Source organism: Hypanus sabinus, chromosome 21, assembly GCF_030144855.1.
Source record: "Hypanus sabinus isolate sHypSab1 chromosome 21, sHypSab1.hap1, whole genome shotgun sequence".
NCBI classification, from domain to species: Eukaryota; Metazoa; Chordata; class Chondrichthyes; order Myliobatiformes; family Dasyatidae; genus Hypanus; species Hypanus sabinus.
Genome location: NC_082726.1, coordinates 66,214,867 through 66,231,203, shown reverse-complemented (window position 1 = coordinate 66,231,203; position 16,337 = coordinate 66,214,867). Strand labels below are relative to the sequence as shown.

Below are 16,337 nucleotides of genomic sequence, written 5' to 3'. Positions count from 1 at the left end.
ATGTGGGCATACAGGCAAATGTTTTATTAGTATGGTGCCAGGAAGTGAGAGATACAGGAGGTGAATATGGTGATTAGAATTTGCAGCTTCTACCTCAGAAGCAGAACTGGGCACAGAGATCCATGATGACCTGCTGGAAATCCAAGCCCTCCCAACATGAGTTGGGTTGGGCTGTGTCATTCTGGAGCTGCATACTACAGTTTATCAGGAAACCATCCCTCTGAATGACGAGGGAACAATGAATGATTTGTTTCATCTGGGAGGCTACTTGCGTATGAAGCAAAGATCTCCTGTGATACATGCTCCTGCACACTAATCTCATTGACAAAGTACTGCAACATTAACAATTGGCTCTGCTGTGAGGCCTAATTTGGAGAATTGTGTGCAGTTTTGGTCACCCACAGGAAAGATGTAAATAAGGTTGAAAGAGTGCAGAGAAAATTTACAAGGATGTTCCAAGTCTGGAGTCTGAGTTGTAAGGAAAGATTAAATAGGTGAGGACTTTATTCCTTGGAATATAGCAAATTGAGAGGAGATTTGATAGAGATATACAAAATGTTGAGGGGTATAGACAGTATAAATGCAACCAGGCTTTTTCCACTGAGGCTGGTTGTGACCACAACTAGAGGTCATGGGTTAAGGGTGAAAGGTTAAAAGTTTAAGGGGAAACTTCTTCACTCAGAGAGGCATGAGAGTGTAGAATGAGCTGCCAGTGCAAATGGTGTGTGCAAGCTCAATCTCAAAGATTATGAGAAATTTGGAGAGACACATGGATGGTAGGAATATGGAGGGCAATGGTCCAGATGCAGGTCAATGGGGGGTAGGCAGTTTCAATGGTTCAGTATGGACTGGATGGACTGAAGGGCCTGTTTCTATACTGTATTTCTTAATGACACTAAGAGTAAGACAAAGCATAAAGCAGTCGTGGTCATCTCATAGATGAACTAGAGATAGCAAAGTTCCAGTGATAATAATTACTTTATACAATAGCCAGAGTCAAAGAGTGTGACACCTACCACTGAAAACTAAGAAGCTTCTAAAAAAGTACAGAAGCAATTGTACGGTAATTACCAGGAAATTAACCGAGCATGTTACATGTATATGTGATTATATTAGGTTTAGGGTGTGGGGTGGTTGGATTTTCAGAAGGTATCTTATGAACTAAGTCAGAACATGCCAGCTCGGGTGTAAAGTGCCACTGTGATTCAGAGCTAATTAACAGCTGTGATGAATCCTGATGAAAAATCTCAGCCTGAAACATCAATCACCCTCCATAGATGCTGCCTGACCTGCTGAATTCCTGTAGCATTTTGTGTGTGTTGTTCAAGATTTCCAGCATCTGCAGAATCTTTTGTTTGTACAGGTAGAAAATACGTTTGTGCAATTATTCAATCACAAAGGGTCTCAGCCCAAAAGGTTGACTTTATTCTTTTCCATAGATGCTGCCTGGCCTGCTGAGTTCCTCCAGCATTTTGTGTGTGTTGCTCAGAGTTCCAGCATCTGAGATTTTCTCTTGGTTGTGCAAATATTGTAATGATAGCAGATCTTATACAGTGAGGTCTCATACAACCGGCACTTTCTCAAAACAAATATTGCTTATAATAGCTGCAAATCCTGTCTCCACATAAAGCTTTCTACCCAGTCCTAATCTTGTGCTCTTTTCCTGTAATCCTGCGTTAGTTACACCGATGCTCCTGGTGCAGCATTGCTGAGGCCCGTCACAGGTTGAGGGACCATTTTATCAAGCAGCTTCCCTCTGCCCACTGCAAAAAGTGGGATTTCCTGGTCGCTTCCCCTTCCAATTCTGACATGTCAGTTCATGGCCTCCTTGATGGTCACAACGGGGCCTCACTCACGTTGGAAGAGCAATACCTCAAATTTCATTTGGGTGGCATCCAATCTGATGGCATGAACATTGATTTCTCTAATTTTCAGTAATTTCTCTTCCTTCACTCCTTATCTCCTTTTCCATTCCCCAATCTGGATACCCTCTTACCCTTCTCTTCTCCTCAACAGCTCATCACTTCCCTTCTGGTTTCCCTTTTCCTTCCCTTTTTCCCATGCTCCTCTCAGATTCCTTCTTCTACAGCCCTTTACCTCTTCCACCTATCACCTCCCAGCTTCTCACTTCATCTCCCCTGGTCTCACCTATCCCTTACCTGTCAGTTTGCACTCATTCCCCTGCCCCCCACCTTCTTAATGTTTGTTTGTCAGTCTTTGTGTATAGTTTTTCATTGATTCAATGGTCTGTTGTGAATGTCCACAAGAAAATGAATCTTGGGATAACTTACATGTACTTTGTACTTGTACATGTACGTGTACTTTTAGACTTCAAACTTCCCTTCTCTTCTCTTCTTCACTCGAAGTCATCACTTGTTCAAAACTGAAGGCAGCTGCCACATTCTGACCAGGTATTCAAAATTCAGTGAGGGAACAGAAGCCAAGTAATTTAAACATTTTCTGTTAAATTATCACCAATAACCAGGAGATAATCCTGTTATTGCTGTCCACAACTGCCACCTACACTGCAAATACTCATTTCAAAGACTATACTGATTTTGAATGTCTTGGGATGTCATTAAAGACTTGAGTTGTGTGTTTTTAACATCCTTCTTGTGGTCTCTGCAGCCCCAGTTACACTGAACCAGAACATTGCTGTCATTATGCTTTCCGTTTGTCCCATTTCCAAAATATTTTGTTTCACATAAAATTCCCATCTTGCCTCCTGATGGCTTGCCTGAGGGATATGCTGATCTATAGATGATTGCTAGTGGATTCTCTATGATCTCATTCACTGAGAAACAAAGATATACTCAACAAACACAAGAATCCCAAGGCAGAGAAAAGTGACAGGGTTTTCAATCTATTCATCTGGATCGGATCCAAACAAGGGGGAATGAATGAAAAGCCAACATGCCTGTTCATTTTCCATACTATTCTGAAGTTCATTATTGAGAAAATGGACCATACTTTCCAGATATAGATTTGGACAAAGCCTTAGAGTACACGAATATTTTCACACTTCCAATTGATAGCTTAAACATTTATAGATAACATTAGTTATTCACAATTGCTTCCTGGGCCAGCCCTGATGAAGAGTCTTGGCCCAAAACGTTCACTGTTACTCTTTTCCATAGATGCTGCCTGACCTGCTAAGTTCTTCCAGCATTTTGTGTGTGTTACATCTGCGGAACCTCTTATGTTTGTGACAGGCCAGATATGTACCTCATATCACTCTGTGAACTTAATTACTAGACTTGAAATCTGAGAAGTTTACTGAAGAAGTGTACATAGAGAACAAATATATGTCGAAGATTATGGTGCACTGTCAAATCATTTGAAGTCTATGAAAATCATTCTGATTGTAATTTTGTAATGTGAAGGGTTAGTTTATTCGACGGTCACCCAACATAGAGTGGGGTACGCTCCATCCATCAGAACAAAATGGGATCTCCCAGTGGCCACCCATTTCAATTCCACTCCCATTCCCATTCCGACATGTCAGTCCATGGCCTCTCTACTGCTGTGATGAGGCCACACTCAGGTTGGAAGAGTAACACCTTGTATTCCATCTAGATATTCCAACCTGATGGCATGAACATCAATTTTTTGAACTTCTGGTAATTGCTTTCCCCTTCATAATTACCCCATTCCTGTTTCCCTCTCTCACCTTATCTACATAGCTGCCCATCACCTTCCTCTGGTGCTTCTTCCTCCTCCCCCTTCCTTTTCTTCAATCTACCATCTCCTAACAGATTCCCACTTCTCCTGCCCTTTATCTCTTCCACCCGTCAACTTCCCAGCTCTTTACCTCATTCCCCCCCCCCCACCCCGGTTTCACCTATTACCCACCACCTTGTACTTCTTCCTCCCTCCCTCCACCTTCTTGTTCTGACTTCTCATCCTTTTTTTCCAGTCCTGATGAAGGGTCTTGGCTCAGAACATTGACTGTTTACTATTTTCCATAGATTCCTGGCCTGCTGATTTCCTCCAAAATTTTGTTTGTTTTGCTGGGATTTCCAGCATCAGCAGATTTTCTCATGTTAGGGTTAGTTTACTTGTCAGTCGAAAGCTGTTTCTACCATGCTGAGCATGGCCTGGCCCATGTGAAGTATGCAGCAGTTCTTTCCCATTGGTTGCTTTATCTGCCACAGCACCGATGCCTGGTTTCAGGCACCTCCTTTGTCTTCAGAGCATTCACCTTCACACTGAGCTCACAAGCAGTGCTGACCAACTACTGGGAAAGTATGCTGTGGATTCTGGAGGACTCACACACTCTCTTAGCTAAGTATTGGCTTACTGAATGTTTAGTTTTGTAGTTCTGTAACTTGGGGAGACTTAATGAGATACCTGTTGAGCTTGAAGTGTTACTGAATGTTTACTGTCGTAGTTTGTGTAATTTAGTGTGGCTTAGATCTTTGATTGAATGCTATACAGTTTGTCTATGATGCACCATCAATAACTCACTCTGAGACGTAAAGGCGAGATATCAGCTTTTATTGACCGGAAGAAGGAACAAGCAGTGAGTGACCATCATACTACGTCCTGGAGACTGAGGCCAAGCATCGGGCCTCGGTCGCCTTTATACAGGGGCCTGTGGGAGGAGCCCCAGGAGCAGTCAGCAGGGGACGTATCCAGACAGGCACACGTAGTTCACCACAGTTTATCAATAAATGGTTAATGTGCTTATTTGTATCTGTATCTTCTGTCTCAGTGACCAAACCTGTGAACCTGCTTCCTCATAACAAATTTACCCGACAAAATCTTACCAGGACTGAATCTGGTGCAGTAGCTATTGCAATTGTAGAAACTGTGGAGTGAAGGGCCTGTACTCTAATGTTCTATTATGTATATTATATTATCAATATATATCAATGACATCTGACAGCATGTATGGATTTCGTAGAATATTTTGATATTGATTCTAATGTCATCAACTTCTTACAGATTTCTGTGAGGCCTTGAGTGTTATTGTAACTCCGGGGCCTGTGGTGGAGTTCACTGAAGGCCAGCGGGGGAGTCTGTTCTGCCGAGTGTCCCAGCAGAGGCGGAAGAACAGTTACCTGTCTCTGGTGTGGTTCTTCTCAAATGCAGAGAACAGCAATCAACGAATCCTGAGAGTGAACCGGACCAGCCATGTACAGGCCTTTCGGAACTGCAAAGAGAACCACTGTGAACTCCAGTTCTTCCAGCAAGGTGCCGCCAAGATCTTTGTATTGATCATCGACAAGCTTCACAGCTCTGATGAAGGGCACTACCGATGCAGAGTTCAGGAAATCGCATACCTAAATAGGAGGTGGCTGTCAATATCAAATGGGGAAAATGGGACCGAAGTGAGAGGTGAGATTGAGCTTCATGTTCACATCCTGCCATCTTCAAGGTGAAAGCAACATGATTAATCAGGCTTCCAAATGTGTGTCAAAACTGATGGAGATGTTTTTTAGAAAATATAGATTATTCTTAGAGTTTTACCTTGAAATTCTCCTGTTGGCATAGAAACAATGAAGGCGAGAAGAAAGCGTTGCAATATTTAGCACAGTTAACATCATTTTACCCCAGAGGCAACTGCCTTTACACAATTAAGAACATACACCATAGAATACAACAGCACAGTGCAGGTCCTTCAGCCCATGATGTTGTCCCAATCCCTTAACCTACTCTAAAATCAATCTAACCCTTCCTTTCCCCATAGCCCTCCATTTTTCTGTTATCCATGTGCCTAAGAATTTCTTAAACACCCCTTTCATGCTTTCCTCTACCACAGCCCTGGCAGGCCTTTCCAAGCACCCACCAATCTCTGTGTACAAATCTTACCTCTGACATACTGCCTACATTTTCCCTCAATCACCTTAAAATTGTGACACTGGCTTTCACCATTTCACCCTAGGAAAATATCTCTGGCTATCCACTCCATCCATGCCTCTTGTCATTTTGTACAGCTCAATCAAGTTTACTGTCAACCTCTTTCATTCCAGAGAGAAGACCCCTAGCTTGCTCAACTTTTCCTCATAAGACATGCTCTCTAATCCAGGCAGCATCCTGATAAATCTCCTCTGCACCCTCTCTAAAGCTTCCACATCCTTTCTATAATGAGGTGACCAGGACTGAACACAATATTCTAAGGGTAGTCTAATCAGGGTTTTATAGAGCTGAAATATTACCTTGTGGCTGTTGAACTTAATTACTTGACTAATGAACTATACACCATCTTTAACACTCTATCAATTTGCATGGCAACTTTGAGGGAACTTTATGTAGGCAGCCCTGCATCTTCAAGGTGAAAGGAAAATAATTAATCATATTTGCAATAGTGAGGTCAAAAATGATGGATTGTCATTTAATGGAATTAAATGTATCAATTATTCTTATAGCTTTGCCTTGAAATTCTCTTGTTGTTGCAGTAACCATAGAGGCAAGAATAAACCAATGTAATATTCACCATTGTTTTACCCTTTGAAGCGACTGTCTTCACACAATTGAATAATCACGCTATTGCTTCACAGTACAGTGGATTGTTATGGTCCAGACTGTAACCCTTCACTTCTTCTCTCTGCTGGTATTTAAAGAAAAGGTAAAGATTCACTGTATATTGAAACAGTGAAACATACCGTGAAGCCAGCATGGCTTCCTGAAAGGAAAATCCTGCCTGACTAACCTACTGCAATTCTTTGAGGAAATTACAAGCAGGGTAGACAAAGGAGATGAAGTAGATGTGGTGTACTTGGATTTGCAGAAGGCCTTTGACAAGGTACTTCACGGGTAGCTGCTTAGCAAGATAAGAGCCCATGGAATTACAAGGAAGTTACTAGCATGGGTGGAGCATTGGCTGATCGGCTGAAAACAGGGAGTGGGAATAAAGGGATCCTATTCTGGCTGGCTGCTGGTTACCAGCGGAGTTCCACAGGGGTCGGTGTTGAGACCGCTGCTTTTTATGACATATGTCAATGATTTGGACTATGGGATTAATGGATTTGTGGCTAAATTTACTGATGATACATAGATAGGTGGAGGAGCAGATAGTGTTGAAGAAACAGAGACCCTGCAGACAGACTTAGATAGTTCAGGAGAATGGGCAAAGAAGTGGCAAATGAAATACAATGTTGAAAAGTGTATGGTCTGAGGCATCCATCTGCAACACAAAATTTAGTAAAGTCAGGACGACACAACACAGGGTTCTCACTCAGCGCATCCTTGAGGTCCTTGAAAGCACATTCCACCTCCTCACTCCACTGCAGCTGAGTAGGGCTCATCCGCTGAGTCATATCTGTGAGAACAGCAGCACGAGAGGAATAGTTAGGTACAATAAATAAAAATAAAGTTAGGAATAATTTGTTATAAGTAATAAACTGTAATAATAAAAAATGATTAATACAGATAAATGGCCTTTTAGAAACTCCTGAAATAATTAAGTACACTGAACTAAGGAGAGATTATTTTGCAAGGAATAATATAGAAGACTGGCAAAGAATACAGTGGGATATACAAACGTTTGTAGATCAGGTGCAGATATGGGCGGAGAAATGGCAGGTGGAGTTAAATTGGCCAAACATAAAGTGTTGCACCTTGGTAGGGCAAATGTAAAGAGGCAATACATTGTTAATGGCAAGACCCTTAACACAGCAGAGGGATTTTAGGGTCCAAGTTCATTGCTCCCTGAAAGTGGCTACACAGGTTGTTGATCGAACAGTGAAGAAAGCATATGGCTTAAGGGAATTTGTTCAAAGGAGATATGAGGGGCAAGATTTTTTACACAGAGAGTGGTGGATGCCAGAGCAACACACACAAAATGCTGGAGGAACTCAGCATCTATGGAGACAAGTCAACAAATCAGGCTGCGAACCTTCATCAGGAATTTTGTAGCATCCCTTGCGACTGCTGTTAAAAGCCTTTTCAACTATTTCTGATAATCAATGATATAAAAATGGAGAAATTGGTTTAATGAACTGAAGCAGTAAATAATATTTCAAAACTTTAAGAATATTTAAGAATATTGGCACTCAGTGACCACCTTATTAAGTACAGGAGATATCAGCGAATGTATGTTCATGGTCTTCTGCTGTGGCAGCCTATCAACTTCAAGGTTCGAAGTGTTGTGCATTCAGAGAATCTCTTCTGCACACCACTATTGTAGTGTGTGGATTATTGAGTCACTGTCACCTTTCGGTCAGCTTGAACCAGTCTGGTCATTCTCCTCTGACCTCTCTCATTAACAAGGCATTTTCGCCCAAGGAGCTGCCACTCACTGGATGTTTTTTTTTGTTTATTACCCCATTCTCTGTAAACTTGAGAGACTGTTGAGTAGGAAAATCCCGGAAGTTGAAGTTTCTGAGATACTCAAATCACCTCGTCTGGCACCAACAATCATTCCCCAGTCAAAGTCACTTAGATCACATTGCTTCCTCATTCGGATATTTTGTCTGAACAACAATTGAGCCTCTTGATCACGTCTGCATACTTTTATGAATTGAGTTGCTTCTATATGATTGGCTGATTAGATGCTTTATATTAACAAGCAGACGTATAGGTGTACGTAATGAAATGGCCACTGAGTATATTTACCTTTTAGAAGTTAAAATGATCTCCTCTGTCTGGGCTGCAATCTTCATTCCAAAGGCTGAATCCTGAAAGAATGGAGTCCTCCATTGACTCCAGAAGCACTGCAGGTGGTTAAATACACCTGACATCTGAGCTGCATGTGACAACATGCTGACCAGGAAATGGTGAGCGCACTGACCTTCACCAGGCCTGGCGATGGCTCAGCACAGAGGTACTGGTCATCCTGACTGGGATACCAGCTGGGGAAGAGGACATGGTACCTAACAGTTAGCATAATGGTTTACATTGCTGGCAACTGAAGTTCAATTCTTGCCACCGTCTGTAAGGAGTTTCTACGTTCTCCCCATGACTGCATGGGTTTCCTCTGGGTGCTCTGGTTTCCTCTTACATTCCAAAGAGTTAGCAAGTTGTGGACATCCTACACTGGTTCTGGAAGCAGGGCGTTACTTGTGGGCTGTCCCTGCACACAGTCAGACTGTTAGTTGTTGACACAAGCAGCATATTTCACTGAGTGCTTTGATGTAATGTGAAAAATAAAGATAATGTTTAATTTTTCCCTTTCACCTCTCAAGCCTGGCCTGACATGGTTCACTCAGTGTTTTTGCTAACTGTAACCCACATTCCTGATGTTTCTTTAATCTGTTGACAGTGCGGCTATTGCAGACAACTACCGTGGTTGTACCCCAGAGCACACAACAAACTTGGGCAGTCTCCAAAGGTAAAGTATTATGCACTACCTCATTTATTACCCGTGAGTGATTCTGAGACCAACTCGTAGCCGATCATTCTAGAGAGCCGGATGGGCCGACCAGTAAAATGGCCAGGGACAACTTTTATCACCATGATTGTGAGTGGTTCTGGACATCACGTTCCAGAATGTGGAGGCTTTTGAGAGGGTAAAAGTTAATTTTACAGGGATGCTGCCTGGATTAGATGTGTCAGCTATAAGGGAAGACTGGACAGCCCTGAGTTGTTTTATCTGGAGCGTCAGAGGCTGAGGGGAGAACTGACAGAAATTTGTAAAATTATGAGACAGGGTAGTCAGAGTCCTTTTCCCAAGAGTAGAAATGTCCAATTCTAGAGGATGTAACTTTAAGGTGGAAGGGGAAAGTTTAAGGGAGATGTGTGGACAGGTTTTTTTTACACAGAGAGCGGTAGGTGCCTGAAACACATTGCCAGGGGTGGTGGTAGAATCGGATGTGATGGTGGTGTTTAACAGCCTTTCAGACTGGCACATGAATAGAGTTCAAAAGTTCAAAGAAAGTTGATTACCTAAGTACCTATGTGTCACCTGAGACTCAGTTTCTGGCAGGCATTCACAGTAGAACAAAGAAATACAGTAGGATCAATGAAAAACTACACACGAAGATTGACAAGCAACCAATGTGCAAAAAAAGAGAAACTGTGCAAATACAATTCATAAATAAATAAACAAAGAAACAAACAAATAAATAAATAATGCTGAGAATATGGCTGTAGAGTTTTGAAAGTGAGTTGAGGTTGAGGAATCAGGTTAGTGTTGAGGAGAGTGAAGTTATTCATGCTGGTTCAGGAGTTTGGTGGTTGAAGGGTAATAACTGTTCCTGAATCTAGTGGTATGGGACCTGAGGCTCCTGTATCTTCTTCCTGGTAGCAGCAGTGAGAAGAGAGCCTGGGCTGGATGGTGGGAATATACAGAGAATGCAGGGATAAGGACCATGTGCAGACAGAAGGAATTTGGATTAAATGGGCATCTTGGTTGGTGCAGACTTTGTATGCTGAAGGGCCTGTTCCTGTGCTGTAGTGTTCTATGTTCTAAATGCCCCAGTCAGGTGTCAACAGTCCTGGACAGCAGACTGCAGACAAGATAACAAGACATGAAGGCTTCTGGGCTCCTTTCGCCTATTCCTCTGCACATTTGGATTGTTTCATTGACCATCATCCAATGGCATTGCATCCACCGTGATAAAGTGCTCTGAGAGGCTGGTCATGAAACATACCAGTTTCTGCCACAGCAGACATTTGGATCTGTCCCAACTCACTTACCGTCACAATAGTGTAGTGGTTAGCATGATGCTAATACAGCACGGGGCATCGAGATGTAGAGTTCCGACCACGCGTCCTCTGTAAGATTTCTCTGTATGTCTTTCCCATGAGATGTGTGTGTTTTCTGCGGGTGCTCTGGTTTCCTCCCACAGTACTGAGTAGGTTAATTGGCCATTGTACACCGTCCCGTGATTGGGTTAGCGTTATACTGGGGTTGCTGGGGTTGGCTGGGCAGCATGGCTGAAAGGGCTGAAAGGCTATTCTGTACTCAATCTCTAAATGATAAATAAACTAAAATAAATAGGTCAACACACTACAACTTGCTCTCAACATTATTCATTACTTTTATATGTTATGAGTATTATTTTGTATTTGCAGTTTGTCATCTTTTGTATATTGGATGTTTATCAGAATTTGTGTGTAGATTTTCATTGATTCTCTGTCCTACTGTGAATGCCTGCAAGAAAATGAATCTCAGGGTCATACAGTTTATGATGACAGATACAGTTATTCCTTTGACAATAAATTTACTTCAAACTTTGATATGCGTATGCAAATGACGAAATGGTTTTTCACTTACACTGTCCACTGGGATCCAGGTAGACTTGCAGGTTTAATGAGTGCTTTGAACTTTGAAACTTGAGACTGGTCTGCGCTTCCACCTGGTTTATTCTGACCCAGAGATGGTAATGTGCATGCAGCGAGGCTGTGTGATCTCACTAGGCACCATTGTCCACATATGGGTAGGGTTCAGTTCTGTCCTGTAAAAATATAAAACAATCCTGCAGATGCAGGAAATTCTAAATTAAAACAGAAACTACTCACTCAGATTGATATTGGAGTAGGTTAAAAGGTCAGCACAACATCATGGGCTGAAATGTTCTATGCTCTATGTTCTATGGGATACCATTTTCACCCAGCAGGTAGTCAGTATGTGGCATGGACTGGCAAAAGGGAATTGAAGAGGGTACATCATCAATATTTAAATGATACTCAGACAAGTAAATGGATATGAAAGGTTTAGAGCGCTGTGGGCCAAATGGAGGCACATGTGTTTGGTTTAAATGGGAAGCTTGATCAATATGGCCCATTTGTGCTGAATAGCTCGTTTGTGTTCTGTATGACTCTATTGTAGGTTTAACATCCTCAGATGTTTCCTTGTCTTGTTATCTTATCTCACAGCCTGCAACTCGTGGCTGGCTGTGTGGAGACTGCATGTTTCTAAAAGAATGGGTTGGGTTAATTGGCCCCAGTTGTGAAAGTAAGTTATAGAACCCGAAAGAATTTATTGAGAAAGTAAGGAGGCGTGGGATCCAAGGGAACCTTGCTTTGTGGATTCAGAACTGGTTTGCCCACAGAAGGCAAAGAGTTGTTGTAGACGGGTCACATTCTGCATGGAGGTCGGTCACCAGTGGAGTGCCTCAGGGATCTGTTCTGGGACCCCTACTCTTTATGATTTTTATAAATGATCTGGATGAAGAAGTGGAGAGATGGTTTAGTAAATTTGCTGATAACACAAAGGTTGGGGGTGTTGTGCATAGTGTGGAAGGCTGTCAGAGGTTACAGCAGGACATTGATGGGACACAAAACTGGGCTGAGAAGTGGCAGTTGGAGTTCAACCCAGGTAAGTGTGAGGTGATTCATTTTGGTAGGCCAAATATGATGGCAGAATATAGCATTAATGGTAAGACGCTTGGCAGTGTGGAGGATCAGAGGGATCTTGGGGTCTGAGTCCATAGGACACTCAAAGCAGCGACGCAGGTTGACTCTGTGGTTAAGAAAGCGTACAGTACAGTGGTCTTCATCAATCATAGGATTGAGTTTAGGAGCCAAGAGATAATGTTGCAGCTATATAGGACCCTGATCAGACCCTACTTGGAGTACCGTGCTCAGTTCTGATCACCTCACTACAGGAAGCATGTGGAAACCATAGAAAAGATGCAGAGGAGATTTCCAAGGGTGTTGCCTGGATTGGGGAGCATGCTTTATGAAAACAGGTTGAGTGAACTTGACATTTTCCCTTGAAGTGATGGAGGATGAGAGGTGACCTGATAGAGGTGTATAAGATGATGAGAGTCATTGATCATGTGGATAGTCAGAGGCTTTTGCCCAGGGCTGAAATTGTTAACATGAGGGGGCATAATTTTTAAGGTGCTTGGAAGTAGGTACAGAGGAGATGTCAGGGGTAAGTTTTTTAGGCAGAGAGTGGTGAGTGCGTGAAATGGGCTGTCAGCTATGGTGGTGGAGGCAGATATGATAGGGTCTTTTAAGAGACTCCTGGACAGATACATGGAGCTCAGAAAAAAGAGGGCTAGGTAATTTCTCAGGGAAGGACATGATCAGCACAGCTTTGTGGGCTGAAGGGCCTGTTTTGTGCAATGGGTTTTCTATATTTCTATGTTTTCAATCTGAAAGGGGGGCATTTGATATAATTTTAGGGAGAATATAACGGGATTAGTGCAAATAAGGTTTTGAGGGTCAGCATAGAATCAGTGGGCCAAAGGACCTGTTTCTGCTCTGTATGCCTAATGATATAAATGATGTCTAATTTTTTTTCATGTTAAAGAGAATGAAATGCTCATTGACAAGGATAGAGAGTTTCGTGAATAGCGTCAGCCATTTATTACACCTTCCTAACCATCTTTAGCATAGATTTATATCAATATTCTTACTACCACCCCGAAGGTGGCCAATCAGCACAGTAGTCCCATGCTAGCTTCCTTAAGAATGCCTTTCCTCTCCTTTGATGGACAATGTCTCAAACTCCTCACCTCAATCCTTTTCCTAACTTCTGTCCACATGGTTTCATTTTCCCAACACTCGCGGGAATGACTTGGTTTATCTAAAAAGAAGCCATGATCCCTTGACAGATTTCTTGCAACCAAGTCTCTGGGGATGGGATTGCAATGGGAAATCAGCACTGTTGGTGTAATTCTGCTGCATAAAGCACTTAAATGGACCAGACTTTAAATCAGGGAACCCACCTTGGTTACACCATGGACCCCTACCATTAACCAGGGGGTCTGTGGACCCCAGGTCGGGAAGCCCTACCTTCAATGAACCAGGACAAACAATGAAAGTTTATCATTTGCAGAGTCCCTTCTGGAAACTTCCACTCTGCTGATTTCCAGAAACACTAAAGAAGAATGGAAAATATTTGAAGGTAAAATTCATTGCTCTTTATCAATAAATTGCCTAGATCTGAACTGAATGTAAAGGGACTGTATTTGAAACAGGAGATCGAGTGTGTACATCACAACCATTAGATGTTTCGAGAGGATCATCATCACGGGCTGGGCGGCCTGGTTCTGCCCTTGGGTCTTATGGCCTTATGGAATCAAATATTTGAGAAAAGGATTGATTTTTAAATCTATGGTTTTTTTCAGAGTAACAATGATTATGTTAAGTTTGTTGGGGAAAATGGTGAAATATCACACTGAGTTCTGCAGATTGGTTAAGAATCATGTTTATTATCACTGACACAATTGTAAAAATTGTTTTGAAACAGCAGTACGGTGTAATACATAAGAGTTATTTTGAATTATAATTAGAATATATTAAACACAATACTGTAAATAGGTAGTGCAAAACGAGAGCTACATACATAGTGTGATAGTGTCCATTCAGCAATCTGATGGGAGAGAAGGAGAAGCTGTCCCTGAAACATTGAGTGTGTTTGCAGGCTTCTGTACCTCCTCCGCAATGGTAGCTATGAGAAGAGGGCATGTCCCGGCTGGTGAGGGTCCTTGACAATAGGTGCCACCTTCTTGAGGCATCGCCTTTTCAAGATGTCCTCAATGGTGGAGAGGCTAGACTGGAATCAAAGTATGGAACAAGTATTCTAAAGGGGGAATGATGCAATCATGGCTGACAAGGGAAATCAAGGCCAACATAAAAGCAAAGGAGAGTTAGAGGATTGGGAAACTTTTAAAAACCAACAGAAGACAACGAGAAAAGTCAAAAGGAGAGAAAAGATGAAACATAAGGCATAGGAACTGAATTAGACCATTTGGCCCATCAAGACTGCTCCACCATTCAATCATCATTGATATTTCCCTCCCTTAGCCCCACTCCCAGACTTCTCCCCATAACCTTTGATGCCATGTCCAATCAAGATTTGCCTTAAATACACCTAACAACCTGACTTCCACAGCTGCCTGTGGTAACAAATTCCACAAATTCACCACCTTCTGGCTAAAGAAATTTCTCTGCATCTCTGTTTTAAGTGGATGTCCCTCTATCCTGAGTTTGTGCCCTCTTGTCCTACACTCCCCCACTAGGGGAAACAACCTTTCCACATCTACTCAGTTAGGGCTTTCAACATTCGAAAGGTTTCCATGAGATCCCCCCCCATCCTTCTAAATTCAAGCGACTACAGACCCAGAGCCATCAAACGTTCCTCGTATGATAACCCTTTCATTCCCAGAATCATCCTCATGAACCTCCTCTGAATCTTCTCCAATGCCAGAACATCTTTTCTTAAGTGAAGAGCCCAAAACTGTTCACAATACTCAAGGTGAGACTTCACCAACGCCTTATAAAGTCTCAGCATCACATCCTTGTGCTTGTATTCTAGTCCCCTTGAAATGAATGCTAACATGGCATTTGCCTCCTCACCACCGACTCAACCTGCAAGTTAACCTTTAGGTGTTCTGCATAAGGACTCCCAAGTCCCATTGTGTCACAGATTTTTGGATTTTCTGCCCATTTAGAAAATAGTCTGCACACTTATTTCTACTAGCAAAGTGCATGACCATGCATTTTCCAACATTATATTTCATTTGCCACTATCTTGCCCATTCTCCTAATCAGTCTAAGTCCGTCTGCATCCTACCTGTTTCCTCAACACTACCTGCCTCTCCACCAATCTGCAAACTTGGCAACAAAGCCATCTGTTTCATTGTCTGGAACATTGTTTACAGCATAAAAAGAATGATTTGGATGAAACATGAAGGAAAGCTAACCAAGAGGCTATCAAAAGTTTTTTCAAATATATAAAGAGTAAAAGAGGGATGAAAGTGGATATCAAACCACTGGAAAATGATGCTGTTGAGTTACTAAATGAGGACAAAGAAATGGCAGTCAAACTTAAAATGTATTTTGCGTCAGTCTTCACTATGGAAAACACTAGCTGTATGCCAGAAATTCGGGAGTGTCAGAGGCAGAAGTGAATACAATTGCTATTACTAAGGAGAAGGTGCTTAAGCTGCTGAAAGGTCTGAAAAGTAGATAAGTCACCTGGACCAGATGGACTCCACCCCAGGGTTAGGAAATAGGTGAAAAGGCCAAATTCAGTATGGTTTCCTCTAGGGGAAATCTTGCCTGACAAATCTGTTGCAATTCTTCGAAGAAGTAACAGACAAGGTAAGTAAAGGAGAGAGCATGGATGTTTTCTTGAATATTCAGAAAGCGTTTGACAAGGTGGCGCATGTAAGGCTGCTTAACAAGTTAAGAGCCCATGTTATCACAGGAAAGATACTAGCATGGATATAGTATTGGCTGACTGGCAGGAGGCAAAGAGTGGAGATAAAGCAAGCCTTAATGGTGTTCCACAGGGGTCAGTTTTGGGATGACTTGTTTTCATGTTATACTGCATGTCAATGATTAGGATAATGGAATTGATGGCTTTGTGGCCAAGTTTGCAGACAATACAAATATTGATCGTTGGAGTGGGGAGGTAGTGTTGAGGAAGCCGGGAGTCTGCAGAAAGAGTTGGACGGATTGGGAGAACGGGCAAAGGCGTGGCAGATGGAATA

General features: G+C 42.3%; 1 protein-coding gene across 4 annotated transcripts in view; it reads left to right on the top strand.

The window, feature by feature from the left end:
* vstm4a (V-set and transmembrane domain containing 4a) overlaps nucleotides 1–16,337 on the top strand; it is a 55,601-nt gene that overhangs the window by 13,210 nt on the left and 26,054 nt on the right. For 2 of the 4 annotated variants that reach the window (XM_059946774.1, XM_059946772.1), the window contains exons 2-4: nucleotides 4,948–5,340; nucleotides 9,206–9,274; nucleotides 13,676–13,744. In XM_059946774.1, coding sequence (XP_059802757.1) covers nucleotides 4,948–5,340; nucleotides 9,206–9,274; nucleotides 13,676–13,744 — 531 coding nt within the window. The remainder of the gene's footprint in view (nucleotides 1–4,947; nucleotides 5,341–9,205; nucleotides 9,275–13,675; nucleotides 13,745–16,337) is intronic. The other 2 variants (XM_059946775.1, XM_059946773.1) reach the window with 1 other exon arrangement.